This window comes from Caretta caretta, chromosome 10, assembly GCF_965140235.1.
Source record: "Caretta caretta isolate rCarCar2 chromosome 10, rCarCar1.hap1, whole genome shotgun sequence".
NCBI lineage: Eukaryota > Metazoa > Chordata > Testudines > Cheloniidae > Caretta > Caretta caretta.
The window spans coordinates 61,134,123-61,152,317 of NC_134215.1; the positions used below are offsets into that span (position 1 = coordinate 61,134,123).

The 18,195-nt window shown below is 40.7% G+C and overlaps 1 protein-coding gene across 2 annotated transcripts in view; it reads right to left on the reverse strand.

The window, feature by feature from the left end:
- UNC13C (unc-13 homolog C) overlaps positions 1–18,195 on the reverse strand; it is a 405,344-nt gene that overhangs the window by 294,985 nt on the left and 92,164 nt on the right. For both annotated transcript variants that reach the window (XM_048867013.2, XM_075133069.1), the window contains exon 5: positions 5,648–5,726. In XM_048867013.2, coding sequence (XP_048722970.1) covers positions 5,648–5,726 — 79 coding nt within the window. The remainder of the gene's footprint in view (positions 1–5,647; positions 5,727–18,195) is intronic.

Here is an 18,195-nt window from a genome sequence, read left to right on the forward strand (position 1 = left end):
TGTTCTACTCCACTGACTCAGTTCAGTTGTGAAACACTCCGCATAAAGTGGCATGGAATGAGAAGGGTCACAAGATTGGGTGGGGGAAACTTCAGTCCTGAAAGACTTCCAGCTCTTTGCCACCATGTGCAAGGTCCAGCTGTGCCATCCTGAGTCTCATTTACCTCTGGCAGTTGGCTCTTTTAGCCACTGGTCACCGGACACTGGTCACAAGTTATAACCAGTCAGTAATCATAACAGCGTTATAGGAACATCAAACAGGTAAAATTCCTTCCTTATCCCTAAAAAGAGTAATTGGTCAGACCTGTAGTATCATAAGCAACACAACTCCTCATTTACAACTAAGGAGAGGGAGGCCAGGGTAAGAGGTTTAGAAAAGCCTGGGTTTAGTTTAAATAGTGAGGGGAGGGCAAACAGCACCCAATCAGCTGGCTTCATTCCCCATTGCCTAGCCAATAGTTAAGCAGAGAATCAAAGACGGTGTTGGGGGGGGGGGGAAGGGGGAGCCTCCTCCCTACTACATTTATGTTTTGTATACCCTGCTGTCCAGTCAAAGGGCCTCCCTCATTAAAGGTTATAAGAGGATATTATGCCACAGTCTGAGAAGGGAGACAGGGTGTGTAAGAGACTGTTATAGTTATCTCTATTTTAAAAATACTTAAGAGCATTCAGATAATATGGTGTTTAGGGGCTAGTTGATACTTATATATACAGATGGTATTCAATCTACGTCTACCAGCCTATCTTGGCAACTAATCTGGACTTTTTTTTCCCCACCAAAGGGCTTCATGCTTTGTGTGAAAGATTCATGCTAACAGACCAAAAATAAACACAAGGCTGCAAAGTAATTCATGGAAAGTGAGTCTAACCCATCATAAGCTGTAAAAGCTCATCTCAGTTTTGAAGTGTAAAAATGGAAACTAAAACCCTGTGAGAGATTTGTTATATAGTTTCAGGTCCTGATTCACATTTATCCCAAGGCCCCTTTATACTGCTGTGTAAAGGAGCTTCTAACTGTAAATGAGAGCAAAGACCTCAGATTCCAAGAGTTTATATCAGTTATATTTTCTAGTTAAGTGATGTCAATGAAAAGGTATATTACCTCAGTGATCGCAAAGGAAGGATCAAATATATAAAAAATGATTGAAGCCCCTGGATAAGAATGTTGGTTTTTACACTGTGATACTTTATAGAGAAATAAAATGACATTTATATACAGGATATTGCTAAAGTAAAGTAAATTTCCATTTTTCTGAATTTCTACAAAATGATTTACAATACAATATTACATACACACACACACACACACACACTCTCTGTTAAAAGAACATTATCAAGTTTGCAAAGTGAAACACTCAAATATCAGGAAATGCCAGAATTAAGACTACCTACTCTTGGTTCCAGGGCCAGTCCAGGGCCCAGACCACGGCAACCCAGAGCTACAATTTAAAGGAAAGTCCTATTCAGTCCCAAGCTGGAGCATGCCCAGTTGAAACAGAATTTTGGGGGAATTTAGCTGTGAAGGTCTAGCAAGTCTCTAATGAGCATGTGCAATCTGGAATTTTTAAAAATCTTATAAACTTGACCACATTTGGGGACGGGTTTGCTCAGGGACTACAAAAACCATATCACTGGCATAAAAGCCATCCTCCTGCCAAAGTGCAATTCCTTGCTTCAAAGTTTGGAGACTTCTCAAAAAAAAAAAAAGTCACCAGAATTTTGTAACCTGGGCAAAATAACATTTTTTCCTAGCCTTGTTTTTGTAAGCGACTGAATGAATTTGGCTGAATTTTTTCAAAAATATACAGCCTGAGGCAGACACCCAGCATGGAAAATTTCAGCCCAAATAGCTAAAAGTTGATAAAGTTACGAGCAACTGAAAAACAGGGTTTTAATAACGGGAAGTGTTGCGCGGCCGAAAACAAGCCATTTGAGATTGATTACTCAGGCAGAATTCTCTTATTACATCTTACTTGCTGTTCATTCTAAGCCAACACTGTGTTTTCCAGTGGGGACAAAAGAGAAGGTGCAGAGACTGGGAAAGCAGATGGGGAGATTCCCCAGAAATAGGGCCTGGAAAAAACAGATTTTCTACATGATGTAATATCAAATACGCAGCATAGCTCTTGCTACACTGCACAGAAAGTTGATTTATTTTGGAAAAACAAGTTTTTTCCAAATTGTCCAAATAATTCAAAATCAATTTAAATCAACGTCAATTTCAAGGTGCTGAACATACTCAACTTCCATTAAAGATCCTATATACCACATGAGAAGGTGCTCTGTGCCTGGCAGGATTGGGCCTTAAGTTATCTGCTTGTTTCCATTTGTAACTGGAAGCTTTTTCATTTAAACACTTTTTAAAAAGGATATGTACATATTTTAATTTCTAGTAATTTTAAAATTATTATTCAACAGATGGCTACTTTCATAAACCATATCCTCATTTAGGATTAACATCTTGCTCATAAAGCAGCATTTCTAATTTGCAATTAAAGGTCAGCATGAAATGTGACAATTGTGAAATCCTTTAGACTATGACATTTCAGAACATTCACTGGTATAAAAGCACTTACCATAGCCTTACAAATCCAGTGGTGATATGGAAGAAATTAGAGAGAGTATTAATAATTAGGGAGATTTACTATCTGAAAGCTGTCAAACAACGATATGTACATTGATCAGTGTCAAAGCAGCTGAGCAGCAAGCATTTCTAGCATTATTATTTCAACATTTCTGAAGGATTCACAGATAATCATATTGACACATGTAAAAATACTTAATGGCATTCTTTCATTCCCCATCTGATATTCCATAATTCATTTTTTCCTGTTTGTAGGCACATGAGTGACATTTATGCATACAGTTATTTACAATAGTAATAAAAAAAGACAGGTATTAGTTTAACCACCACATTACTAAGGGATACAGTCATTTCTGAGCTGGCAGTGATAACTTTCACTAGGAAAATATTTTTAAAGAGCTCTGCAGCTATCATCTAATGTTCAATTAAAAAAAGATGAATCCGGTTTTTGGTGACATAGTAGAAGCACCATGTTTTTGGTAGAGCTTAGTTATTTTCAACTGTCTCTGTATTTTCAAACAGCATGTTCATTCTGAAGCTGATTCTCCAGGATACTGGGTTTCTCTGACAGAGATGAGCATATTACTGTCACTTTATCATTGATCTGAAAAAGTTCACTTTTTCCCCCTGTGAATTTCAATCATTAAATTTTCCTGATTTCAATACATCACATTTCTGATTTACTGAAACGTTTCATGAATTTCTTTAGTAAACAATTCATGGTTTGTGGTGCTAACCAATACATATGTTAGGCTAGGGTGCACCATATATTCAGCATGTGGGCAATGATGTTAACACTTTTGCTCACTTATACCAAGAGATAGATATCCCAGTCTACAAAGCTAAACATAGCTTTTGGCGTTAGCGAATATGAGACTTGTAAAAGACAAGATACATGATCTGCCCTTGGTACAAGCTTAGGAGATGCCTTCTCAACGATTAGTACCTAGAAAACTGTGTCCAAAACAAAAGATAAGTGGAGTACCCCATGGTATAAGAGAAACAAATTGGAATTGGGGGTTGAATCTTCAATGGCATATAAAGGGGTTTATAACTGTCAAAAAACCCTATTATAAAAATACAGGTGATCTTGAGGGTGTATCTTGGAAGCAGACCTGTGGAAGGTGAATATGCTGCAAGATAAGAATTGCTTCCCAAAAGGAGGGTACGTTTATCTACTTTTTGTATTGCACTGCTTTGTTTTTAAGCAATAAATTTGGCTACGCTTGGTTATTTGGTCTCTTAAATATTTTTAATAATGAACCATAAGTGTTGTTAATCAATTGACTATATATTTTAATCAACAGTGGATTGTCCACGATATGTCATTATCATTATTCCTCATTAAAAGGTACATAATTCTGCTTTAAAAGAAACCATTCTTGTGACATCTGAGATAGTGCAGTTATTTCCCAGTACAGAAAATAACTGTGGTATCTGAAGTAATACAATGTGGTAACTTGGTTAAGGTTAACCTTTTAATAACTACTGTTAAACCCATTTATTTCAGTAGATGCCACTCATTTATGAAACTTGAGGAATTGTTCATGAGGCTCTTCAAGGAAACTTGAATAGCAATTAATATTGTTCAGAGCTGAAAGATTTCTACTTAACCTCGACTAAACTCGCCATAAATCAGAGGTCACAGAATTAAAATTCTTTTCCCCTTGCTGTCATGATTTTTTGCCTAGATTACTATTGCTAAGTAATAAGGGTTGCTAAGGTAACAGATCCCATCATGTTATAATAAAACTATAGATAAATCTTTAAATCATTTTAAATATAGGATTTTAAAACATGTCTGTTTTTCCTCTTTCACTTGCACAGTAAGTCAAACAAATCAGTATCCCAAGCACTGAATAACAGCTGTGTTCATTAGCTATTTTGGCATTATGTTGAATAGTTTATTACCCATATGGTACACACAGATGCACGCTCAGGTATTATCTGATTCTATTAATAATTTCAGCTCAAATCAAATGTAGATATTAAGTGAAATATAATCATATTTAGTAACTCATAATTACCAGATCTTACTTTGATCTAGATCATGGGTAGGCAAACGTTTTGGCCCAAGAGCCAAATAGAAATTATGTGGCGGGCCATGAATGCCCATAAAATTGGGGTTGGAGTGCAGGAGGGGGTGAGGGCTCGGGTGGGGCCAGAAATGAGGAGTTCAGGGTGTGGCAGGAGGCTCCAGGCTGGGGCGGGGGAGGGCTCCGGCTGGGGGTGCAGGCTCTGGGGTGGGGCTGGGAATGAGGAGTTTGGGGTGTAGGAGGGTGCTCCAGGCTGGGACCAAGGAGTTCAGAGGGCAGGAGGGGGATCAGGGCTGGGGCAGGGGGTTGGTGTGCACGGGGGTGGGGTAAGGGCTCCGACTGGGGGTGCAGGCTCTGGGGTGGGGCTGGGGATGAGGAATTTGGGGTGCAGGAGGGTGCTCTGGGCTGGGATCAAGGGGTTTGTAGGGCAGGAGGGGGATCAGGGATGGGGCACAGGGAGAGGCTCAGGGGTGCAGGCTCCAGGTGGCGCTTACCTCAAGTGTCTCCTGGAAGCAACAGCATGTATCCCCTCCGGCTCCAATGCGGAGGTGCAGCCAAGCAGCTCTGCGCACTGCCCCGTCCAGAGGCACCACCCCCACAGCTCCCATTGGCTGCGGTTTCAATAGGAGCTGAGGGGGTGATGCTTGGGGCGGGGGCAGCGTGCAGAGAGGAGCCCCCTGGCTGCCCCTACACATAGGAGCTGGAGGAAGGACATGCCGCTGCTTCCGGGAACCACATCGAGTGGCCCCCAACCCTGCTCTCTGGCTGGAGCACCGAAGTGGGGCATGCCCCAGTCCCCACTCCCCAGCAGCAGCTTGAGGGCAGGATTAAAATGGCTGGCGGGCTGGATCTGGCCCCCGGGCCATAGTTTGCCCACCCCTGGTCTAGATCCATCTTCCTAAACCCTATTTTCCATATAACAGTTGCAGGGTACACAGTTAATCACAAACACAGTAGCCATTACATGAAAGAGCTAGAGATAATTTTCCAATGAATCAATAGTTTTTTGGTATCAGAGGTTACTCACCACATCTCGAACGATGGGAAAACTTTTCTTTCTACGCAGGTCTGGCATGCTGTCAATTCCATACAGTCCACGGCCAGGCCTTAAGGGAACATAAAGGGGGTGGGGGGGAAGGCTTGAGTTTAGGAGTTTGCATCTTTAAGGACATTGTTTGTTTACCGTATTCCCTGCTACAATATGACTAATCTGTGCATATGTACCACCGACAGACCTCTGACACTTAATGCATGCGCCTCTACCGCATGAGCTAAAAGCCAACTGACTGTTAGCTAAGGCTGTAGAGCAGACTCATTTGCTCTCTCTCTCTCTCTCTAAGTGGTCTCGGTGCCACTAGATGGGACAGAACACCACACCCAGGAGGTGTGTGGGTTACACATAGTTAAAAGCAAAATTAACATTCTAATGGTTGACAGCAGCAGTAATTTTTCAAATTTATGAAAAGTAAGTTTTAGTGAACAGAGGCATGGACTGAGAGTCAGGACTCTTGATCTCTTCCTAGCTCTCCCCTTGAGAAGCTGGATACATTAAGCAAAACAATTAACTTCTGTGCCCCATTTTACCCAGTTGTATAGCGAGTATCGTAATAGTTCACCACAACACAGAGTCTGGTAAGGCTTAATCAATTATAGTTGTAAACATTTGGGGCTTTGAGATCCTACATACCAAACGGTATTGAAATGCAGGCTGTTGTCATTCAGACAGTACAACTATATAAAGAATTCTGAGTATATGCAATAAAATCTTTTGATGTGTTAGAATGGGACTGCAGAAAACACAATATCTAATGCAGTAAATAATTCTGACTGTAACTTTTTAATGTTGATTTATTGGCCATATCATTAGTATTTGGAGTGTTTTCTTATGCTCAGTTTGATATCTCTATTCACGCAAACATTTAAACCTTGTATATACACATGTATATCAGAATGTATCTTAAAAAAATTACAGGAAAAGCCCATGGCCACTTCATACATGCAGTACAAAACTGGTGTGGGTAGATTGCATAAGACAAAGGGGGATGTTTTGACCACAGGATGTGCTTAGATTGAAGGACAACAGATACACAAAAATGAACTGCCAAAGGGCAATTAGAGAAAAACAGGAAAGTCGCAAAAGATCCTATGCAAAGCAAAGGGTAAAAGTGGTCTGGTTAAACATGCTTTATTAGTGCATGATCAGTTGCAACAAACCAACTACAAAAGAGAAATAACAACATGAAAATAGCGAGGACAGCAAAAGTTACGCCAACTGAAGTCTATGCATGTATATGGAGAATTGCACAAGATATGTAATATTCATAATTCTTAATGGTGATTGGAAGAGAATTAATGAAAATGTAATTTGAATGTGTACAAAATGTGGTAAATTGTAAGGGGTAATCAAACTACCATAGGAGAAATCAATCATGACCTGCCTATGTGCCAGGAGAAAGTCACTATCTTTTTTGGTATGTCTGTTATTCCTTACTTTAATAGTAATTGTAATCACAAGGCAAGCTTTTGGTTCAAATAAAAGGTTAGAAATTAATAAACCAGGACCAAGTGTGTGGCATTCTCACCCAACAAAGCCACAATCAGGCCCTCTGTAAAACAGGGCGGATTTGTAACCAACACTGAAATGAAGTGTAAGTCAAAAGAATGGGCACGTGCACATGAATGACAAATTAATTCTGTGCTGTTTCTATGAATAGCAAATTAATTTGAAATTATTGGAAACTTAAAATAAAGTGGGTCTATTATCTTGTGTGACAGGATTCCTTTGTTCAGAAACCTCATCAAGGTGAATGGGCTTGGCCACCAATAATTTTTGTTATGAAAATAATAAGTTGCACTAGACTGGGGGATGGGAACTGTCCTTTCCTGGTAAAGTCTAATTTTTCACCTGAACTTGAATAAAAGATCTAAGAATGGTAACAGACATTTATGCCTTTAGACTAATCATTAACCCAAGCCCTATTCAACTTCTTTCCTTTTAACTGGTCTCAAAATATGCCAGATTAGCATACTGCACTTCTACAATTCAGAACATATCATGCAATGCCTAGATAATACTAAAAATCAAATAACATGATTCCCTAACTGATCTGGCCATGGGTGGATTTATTTTTTTGTGCTTAGTTTTATTAATGTACAGTGAATTTCCAACTATAGATACGGATATGGAATATTCAAGATTTCCATGTCCTGCTAGCACAAGCCCCGCTGCTTCTGAAACCATGTATCCTACTATGAGAAAGAGCTTCTTCAGCTTCTTCTACCTAGTGCCTTCTACTTACCTACCTTCTTCTACTAAGTACTGTTCGAAGGATTTTCTGGGGGAAAAAATAAGTTCAGCTGGACTTTTGGATGAATAGGAGAAATGCATCCTACTTAACCTGTGATAAATGGTTTAACCCATTGAGATCTTGCCTGGTACACAATAAGGAATCTTACATGTTTAGACAGACTGTTGTGTCACATGAAATATGCCAGTGGGCCATACTCATGAACTTTAGCTATATAACAAATATCCCTGGAGTGCACTGACTGGATTAATAATGTTAATGTTATACACAAATATGTATTGTGACAAAGCCCTGAGCCTGTACTGGTGGGTCCCGCGCTTCTGGGAGGTTTCAGTGGCCTCAGAAACTCAATAAGGCCTCAATGTGACCTCCCTTTCTCAGTGCAGTGGCAAGAGTGACAGCCTATAGAGTTACTTTCATCACCAGCCAGCGTGGGAGATGGGAAGGGGGAATACCCCACAGTCTCTGTTGCTCCATAGCTCAGTAGGCGCACTTTGACCTCCTGCCTGGACTGAGTCCTGATTCCCTTCTCCAGGGGATCTCTGTAGAGCATGGGGGGGGAAGGGGAACCTGGGCCCGCCTTTTATTCCAAGTTCCAGCCCAGGGACCCTTATGTTAGCAGATGTTGGTGGCTTTCCCTTCACCACTGACACCTCTTTGATTCCCTGGGCCACTTCCCCCATGGTCCCCTTTTCCTAGCTTCACCCTTATCTCAGGATTCAGCAATACTTCCTCTCCTCCAGCTCCTTTCACCTCAGCCTCCTAGAGGGCACTGGAAGGAGAGCTTTTAAACAGTATAAGTGGGACCTTGATTGGTTCCAGCTGTCCTCATTAGCCTAATCACCTTAACTGGTTAATTGGCATCAGGTGTCTTAATTGGCCTGGAGTCACCTTTGTTTGGCTATCCAGGGAACAAGGGTCTGCTCATTCTGAAGGCTGATGTATCTGCCTTCCAGCACTCTCTTATATTCTTCTGGTCTGACTCTGTCACAGTATATAAGGTGCTGACAAGAACAGAACCACTGCTTCATTTGTGCAAGCATGGAGACTACTTTATTAGCTCTTCATCCTTCAGCACATGATCATCATTTGAGCTCTCTATTCTTCTGTAACTGTGCATCTTCCCTCAGCAGTCACATGGATAGCTTCTGTATAACTTTAGGAATGCATGTGCACAACTACTTATCTCTTTCTTCTGCCTGGAGTTGTAAAACTCAGCAAGGAGGAGGGTAACAGTGATAAGATCACATGGCTTACATAGGTTTACCATTTGAGTGGCTTCTTGGATCATAATCACACACGCTTATTTTCAAATTGTCCCTTAAAAAATCCCTATCAAGACATATGCTTCTATGCTCCCTTAATATTTCCCTCTTCTGCCTCTGGAGAAGATGACCTCACTGTCTATTAGTTTATGGATTAATGTCAGACTTCCCCCTTCCACACAAACTATCCCCAGTTGCCCCTCTCCCTACCATTGTCCACACCTTTAAAAAATATAAATTAGCCATTCAACTCCATTGGCAGTTGGCCGGCCCCCTCTGCATAACTCCCTCTCCCCAGAGCTGTCTGCTCCACACAGAGCTTCGAGGGCTCAGGGACAGAAGGGCACTTCCATACACACTGCTGCTGTCCAGAGCTCAGGCAGGGGTCCCTGCATGTGTCAGTTTCAAGAGAGCAGAAGGCCTATTGTTCAGTAATTCAGCATACATTCCAGTGTTCTGCTGGGACCTTTCCATTACCTAATCCCTTTTCTCCACACCTTCCCCCACTCCAGTCACTCTCCCAACTCCACCAAACAGTCATAGAGTCAAGAACTTCTGAGAGAGACTAAAGCAGCTAGGGCCACATGTGCTAAAATCCAGGCTCTATGGGGAAGCGACCAGGGAAGCTAAGCTAGATCCCATTGATTCCCCCTTCCCCTGTGTGAATTCTAAGGAGAACTCACCAGAGCTGTCAGATAATAAAGCTCAAAAGTCAGATGGTTGTTGTACAGTTGGATCTGTTGACACAGAGGAAAATCCCATAGGGGACAAAGATAATCTCCCCTCCCACCTAGTAGTACATAAAGACATTTTGAGCATCATTCTTTACAAGGTAACAGACATTCAGCTCTTAGGTAACAGGCTAAGGGCCAGGCGATACAATCATTTCACCCCCTTAAATCTGAATAATTCCATTGACTTCAGTGAAGACTTTGGATTTGCACTGGTATAAATGAGATTAGTATCTGACTCTAAAAATCTAGGTATCTAATCCAAAGCATAATGAAATCAATGAGAATCTTTTCCTAGACTTCAGCAGGTTTGGGATCAGATCCTAACAGTAGCTCATCCAGCTCTAACTACTTTAATATTCCAAACTGTAAATAATTTTTGTTTTCTAGGGAAAAAACCCCTAAAGATATCTGACTGCAAGTTCTATTTTCTTCTTCAACTCTTTCATATGGCTCTAAAAAGTGACATGATGAAAGCCTAGTGCAAACCCCTCATAATTTATGGATATTGATGCTTCTTAGAAGCTCTGATTATTAATAGTTTCTTTCCTTTTCTACTCCTTTTTTCCCCCCAACTATTTTTTTAAAAAGCTGATGCTTCCCCTTTGCTTGAAATTGAAAGGGAAGACAAAATAGACAAGGCTTTCAAGATAACTGGAGAGTGAATCTGATTTTCAGGCATAAGACTCTTTAGGTCTCCTCTAGCATTGATATTCATCAGGCAAATCCTCTTTGACAATGAAACTTCACTCCTTTCTTGCAAGGAAGACTATGAAACTATGAAAGTATATGTGATATGGTTTGGTTCATAACACAGTTCTGAAATGAAGGCGAAGTCAGGCTGTTTCTTTTACAATTTCCTTATTTAGAACTGTACACAAACCAAATCTGTAGGATTTGGCAGTCTGACCTTGCAGGGGCTGGAGTGCCACCCCAATCCCTCAGTGTTTAATGCCACTCAGCAACTCACTAGAGGCCCCTGATACCTTGCAAGATTGAACCACAGAATAAACTGACAGGTATCATTCAAGCTTTTCAAAATGCTGTTTTCTCAGGAGAAAGCTTCATAAAGGTTTGTGAACTCCGGGAGTTTCATGAACCAAGAATGCTGGCAGGGTTTCCTCCTGTGTGCTGCCTTTAAGCTCTGAGGTTTATTATTTAGCTCAATGGACAAGGTTTTGCAGGAAGTTTCCATAACTCCTACATTATTAAATCAGCAGTACACAATGGATGTGTGGCAAATGCTCTGATTATATAATCATTTCACATCCTAGATGATATCACAGGTTAATTAGTGTTTTAAGGGATGTGACCTGCTTCTTCCTGTAAGTTAACAGTTAATGAAGCAGAAACTTGGAGAAATGATCCAGAATCTTTATGCATCCAGAAAAGAAATTAGAATTGCTTAGCTAAAAGACAAGTTTTAGCTTACAGTGTGATCACGTTAGCTTATTGCCAAACCAATATTCTGCAAATGCTTAAATGTAGTTTTGGGGGTTTAGAAAACAGTTTGACATTTCACTTTTAATATATACTGATCAAACTCAACTGCAAGTATATTCAACAAAAATAACTAAATAGGATTTTTGGAGGGGCATTCCCTATTTATCCTTCCAGATTAAACATGCCTACTTTTCCATATCAGTAACTTCAAATTCAATATGGGACCTCAAAATCAAAATCCATCAACAATAATAAAGAGTGTAGCTCAATGATTTTGTTGATTCATGAACCAGAACAGAATCCAGCACACTGTCCTACGGCTGTCCTGTTGTGTACTGATAGCACAATACAGAAGTACTTGTTTTTGCACCAAAGTAACCAAACATGACTTCAGGGTACCTATGGTACTGATAAAAAGAAAAGAAATACTTGTGGCACCTTAGAGACTAACCAATTTATTTGAGCATAAGCTTTCGTGAGCTACAGCTCACTTCATCGGATGCATTGAGCTGTAGCTCACGAAAGCTTATGCTCAAATAAATTGGTTAGTCTCTAAGGTGCCACAAGTACTCCTTTTCTTTTTGCGAATACAGACTAACACGGCTGTTACTCTGAAACCTATGGTACTGATAGTTGAACTAGGCAGAGATAGTTTTGCCGTTACTTTTCTGATTATCTTCCAAGGTAAATCATGGTTACAATTTCCAATTCTAGTGGCAAGAAATGAACTTCAGATACACTGTTTCATCTCTCTCTGGTGTATTAATGTGACTGTCCAGTTTCTAAGTTGTTCAAGTACAGAAAAAGCTGCAAAGAGGAGTCAGCCAGAGACTCCACCAGTAGGGGCTGAAGCAGCCAAAGCAGGGAACTTTGCTCCTTTGGAGAACTTTCTATACTTTGCCTGAATTTTCTATGCCCTGTGCTGATTGGGTGTTTTCTTCAAATCTCCCCTTCCCACACAGTCTCTTCATGTCACTGTAACTCCTCTTACTCCCTTCTCCCCATCCCCCTCACCTGCCCTTTTTCTCCCATTGCTTTAGCTTATCCCCTCCTAAGTCCCCACATATATATAAACCAATTTTGGAACTAACATGACACTGCTGCCATCACATATGTTACTGTACTTGTGTGTTATACCCCTTCCCCCACCCAGTATCTGTCAGGTCTATTTAGAGTGTAAACTCTTCAGAGGCCAGGAACCATCTTTTGTTCTGTGTTTGTACAGCACTCAGCATAAGGGTGTCCTGGTCCATGACTAGGGCCCTTAGGTGCTACGGTAAAAACGAAAAACAACCGTGGGTAAACACTGCCTTTAACAGCTTTAAGCTTGATCTAATTGTGATTACCCACACAGATGTTGGCCCATGGAAACCTGATGGCCTACTGGGTTTCGCAGCCACAAATGCAAGTTGTGATTGTGAGAGATATTGTGCTGTCTCCTCTCCAGCCATACTTGTTTAGCTACATCACATTATCCCTTTTCTCAAACACCAGAGATTGCATGGAGTATGAACGGGGAATCCCAAAGCACCACAATGTAAGGACTTGTTCTTCCCTAGCCAACAGAATGCCAGAAAGCTGAAAGGAGTCTGCATGCCCCCAAGATATTTTAAGGGAAAAAAACCAAAGTTGTGATAAAGAGGGAGAGAGAAACATTTCTCACAGAGTTCCAGTGACTGTAGAGAAAATGTCACCACAACACCAAGCTGTCTTTCCCCCTGTAAAACCATGATACATCTGAGGAGATTTAATGCAGCCAGGAGGAAAAATCCTGGAAGTCAAGAATGGAAATAAGAACATCAGCAGCCTCATATATGGAGTCTCAAATTGAGGCTGTGTTTAGCTCTGCTCTTTTCTTTTCCAGCTTCTGTGGCAGGCCAACCTTTCTCTCTTAATAGGTCAGCCAGCTGTGGAGGGTGTTTTCAGGTCAATAGGGCCTAGGTAGCAATAACAGTAAGCACTAATGCTCTTTTAGAGAGACCTTCCAGGTACCTAAATAAGCGAGGCCAGGACTACATACAATGATTTGCATATGCAAGATTATTAAAACCAGAAAGTGTTTACTGCTCTCTTGTCATTTGGGTAACTGTTGTTATTTGTATTGTCAAATTCATTTCTCATATTACAATTTGGATGAATTGGAAGTTGTTTTGCTCTTGCTATAATTATGTTTACAATTTTGTTGTTTTTCTATTCATAAACTTTAGGCTTTGAGCATAACAGCCGGCCACGCCTCCTGGCAAGATGGCTATCTAACTGCCTCTTCTAAATTACCTCTTTCCCCATCTATCACACTTGCATGGCTTCTGACACTTTCATGGGACCTGTAAAGTACAGGAATGTATCAGAGTGCATCACACCAGTTAAAATAAAATGTTAACGCCTGACTCAGGTAAAAGCAAGCCTAAACACATAATTGTAAATGGACTAAAAGTAGTCTATGGTGGTCACTATGGTTTTGATCATTTGCTTTAGCTAAATAGACAAGTTTACCTTAATATTTGCGGCATTACTTGAACTTCCCTATACATACAGAAGTAAAGTTATCCAAGAGATAATCTAAACAACATAATCATTTTTAAGGATGCTTGCAACATGATCCTTAACCATCAGAGAAAAATGAGACAATAGATGAAAGATCTTGCTGTTAGCAAGAATAGACCAAACAATTTAACACTGAGATATTAAGGAAACTTCAAAAGTCACTTGGACATAGGATAAAGCATACTCCTTAAAGCTCTGCAGGGAAAAAAAAAGATTCTGAAAACAAGAGGAAGCGATGTTACAATTCTTTTGAAAACTGGTCATCTTTATACCTCTTGCTCTCTCGGATGACTAAATGCTACTTAACAATGCATTCTACTAAACTTCACAATACAGAAATGAAACTGATTGTATCAGACTTCTAAACATTGCAATATCAACCCAGGAAACGCTGTCATATTACATTCTAATATTGAACATCTGGACTTGGTCTCCTGGAGCAAACAAACCCCTTTGGGAAAATAGGGCCCCACACTTAGGATGTTACCATATGTAACCACAATGGTACTTCCATGGAAGATAATCCCCGAAGATGTAATTATTATGTAAATATACATTGGGTGTAAAATTCCCTTTGGGACGCTGGGTGTATGATGAGTTAACCATTTTATAGAATATAACCCTACCGGTGATGTGGATGCCAAGTTGGAAGAATCCAAATTTAAAGTGGCCACAGCCTGGAGCCAAGAATATTCCCGGCAAGCAAATGTATGGGAGCCATTGTGGGTGCAGCCAGCACTTTTTAATGTGTCCTTTCACTCTTTTACAGGGGTGGTACGCCGCAAGGAGTGGTGAGTGGACCAAATTCCTCCTAATTGTAGTATGTTCATAAAAGTATTGAAACAACAATTCAAAGGGTGGGTGAGGGGACACACCCGGAATCGTTGTCGGAAAAGGGGATTGTGGGCAGCGGGGAACACTATGCTGGATACATGGAATCTGGGGGATGAGTGGGTAACCAAACAATTAGTAACATTAGTAACAAAACATAAGTAACAAAACATTAGTAACAAAACATAAGATTTCAACAACAAATTAATAGCACACCAACTATCAGCAGTTGCCTTAGGGTGGAGGACAGCAGTAGAGGTAAACTTGCAGTTAACTCATTGGGCAGGAGACCTGGTGACATGGTGGGGGATGGCTTCAGAAGATTAACATGGGGAGAAGTGTGTTTAGGTATTCAAAATGCTCAGTTAATAATGTTAATGGATATTATGAGAGATGCTTGGTCAGAACAATGGCCTTCAGTGTTAAATGGGGAGGCTAGCCCAAATTTATCCACAATTGCAAACACATACCATCTACCTGAAAAATAACAGCCCCAACCTGTGGGGACAGTTCTTGTGTAATTGTTACTAGGATACCATGGGAAGGAAATGCAAATAAGGTGGTCCCCTTGAACACTATGGGAGTAACTAGGGAAGGAGGAGTGCATTGGGAGCTACTAGGAAATAGGTGGTAGGAGGGATGGAATGGGGTAAATTGGACTGTCATCACATTAAGCAGTTGAATATCCAGAGGAGGAATATGGATGTGCCTCTCTCCTATGACTATGGAGGAGCAGGATCAATGGCCTGTTGCAAAGGGGGGGCATTTAGGGGTAATATACATGGGGTATGGTGTATTCTGTGGGAATGTATGCAATCCTGCAATATAACACTAGGAGGCAAAATCCTTCCAGTGTATGACCAAATTATGAACTTCTATACACTGCCACCTGGACTATGGTGCATCAATGGACCAGTGGATTTAATCGTTGTAAACAATCGAACCAGCACCTACTACCCCATGCCATACCAAGTAGTTGAATTGGTTTGGACAATACCAAATTTCACCATGGATATTCAATGGAGACACAGCATGGACAAAAGTACAAAGATTACAAGAGCAACTTGCTCCAAGTGCCAACAGTTGGACACACTTACAATATACACTACAGGATGGCATTGACAAAATGTTAACCCTATCAAAGGAGGAGAAGCAGTGTTTTTGGTGGTGGCTAGGATGTTGGACCATACTGCAGTGGTCAGGACTCTCGGTGTTGCCGTGGATTATCATAGCAGCTGGTGTATTATTAACTGTATTTGTGTTACATTGCATATGGAAACAATCAAGGGGAGCACAACCCTCTAGAGAACATCCACTAATTATAACCTATAAGTAATGTAGTAAGCCCTTTCCCCCACAGTGTACTAGGCCCACTATAATGGGAAGTCTGGAACACTAATTGGAAAAGATGTGGTATGCCTGTAGCAGAGAAGGTACAGGGCACGGTACTACGCAAGGGGCAGTGGGACAGATGGAATATTGACACCTTCCACCTTGATGCCTGGCCCTATCAGAAAGTGTGTCGCCATATGTCCTATGCTTTTCCAGGGATACCTAGGCAGGAGGATCACCCAAACCCCTACCCCCAAAAGGGGTAGAGTGTAAGGATATAGATATTCAGGCCTGTCTGTAAAGGCCTATACTTTAAGAATTTTGGTATATGTTTATCATTTAGCTAGTTATAGAGGTATAAAAGAAAGAATCAAAATCACTGTCTGCCTGTGTAAGGGCCTTCTCACACTGTGACAGTCTGAGGCCCTGTTCTTAAGCTAAGGCCTTTGGCTAAGTAGCGGGAGCAGCCATAAACTGGGAAGCATATGATCACATCCTCACATTCCAAACTAGTCATATTGAAATAAGGCAATCTGGGGCTGTTCGAAAAGTGATCCAATCTATCACCTCCAGAGAAAGGGAAGAGCCTAGAAGATGTAAAAGGAAATTTAGTTTGATAGTTTTCTGTTTGGTAAGAACTCACTTATCAATAGACACAGCTGGGAAACCCTTATGTCTTTATAGATGCAGTTGTGAAATCCTCACTTCTGTATTGTTTTGTCATTATAGTTCCCACTTTGCTATTGTTTATTTGCATGGTCTCTGTCTAGTTCTGTGATTGTTTCTGTGTGCGGTATAATTAATTTTGCTATATGTAAGTTAATTAGGGTAGTGGGATATAATTGGTTAGCTAATCATGTTACAATATGTTAGGATTGGTTAGGTAAATTTCAGTAGAACAATTAGTTAAGGTATAACTAAGAATATTACTATATACATTAGGGGCAAACAGGAAGTAAGTTTGGATTCGAAAATAAGGAAAAAGGAGCTTGGAGGTAAGCTTGCTGGAAGTTCACCCCAATAACCATCTAATTGTTTGCACCTTCGGACTTCGGGTAGTGTTGCTTTCTGTTCATGCGAGAAGGACCGGGGAAGTGAGAGGGTGAAAGAATAAGCCCTCTAACAGTTTAACTGTTACTTGCTTCTAACTGCCTCCCAACCCCATTTCCATCTTTTTTGCTTCACCTATCTTGCTGTATATTGTCATAAATCAAGACTGTAAGCTCCTTAAGGCAGGGAAATTTTTTTCATGTCTACAGATGACTAGTGCAATATCTGATAGGGGCCTCTAAGCCCATGGGAACACACATAAATAATAAAATAATAATACAAACTTTATTCACACACTTGCAACAGTTAACATAAGTCATTCAGAAACATGATGATATTTACATATTTTCAAAGAAGAAGAATCGCTCTCTCATCATTTTGTCCAGACTTGTGATGTACCTAGGTTTTAAGATCTGGCTATTCCCGTACTTCTCCATTCTTGTTTCTATTATAAAATGTATGTGTATTGTGTCACAAAGATCCAATATTTCTAAGACCTCTAGAGAGTTCCATTAAACATTTCTGATTTAATACACTATTTATTCTAGACCAGCGGTTCTCAAGCTTTCTTGCACCATGACTCCCTTTTTACAACAAATATTACTACTCAACCCCCAGAGTGGGGACTAAAGACTGAGCCCGCCCAAGCTCTGCCACCCTGGGCAGGGGGGCCAAAGCTGAAACCCAAGGGCTTCTGTCCTGGACGCAGAGCATGTAACCTTAGCCCTGGGCGATGGGGCTTGGGCTTCAGACTTGCTAGGGCCCAGGGCCAATGCCAGCCTTGGCAACCCCATTAAAATGGGGTCCCAACCCACAGTTTGAGAACCCTTGTTCTAGACAGAACCTGTTGTTTTTAATATTTCACTACATAGGACTACAGTTTATGGCAGACTTTGTGAAAATGAACTAGTTGATTGTATGGTTATATTTCTACAATATAATGAACCTTGATGATTTATAGTCCATGCTGTGAATAACTGGCAGCCCTTTAGTGTTTAAATGATGCCATTTAATATGTTAATTGGTAAATGTCACGTTTTAAAGAATGTTGACATTCATTCTTCTTCCACA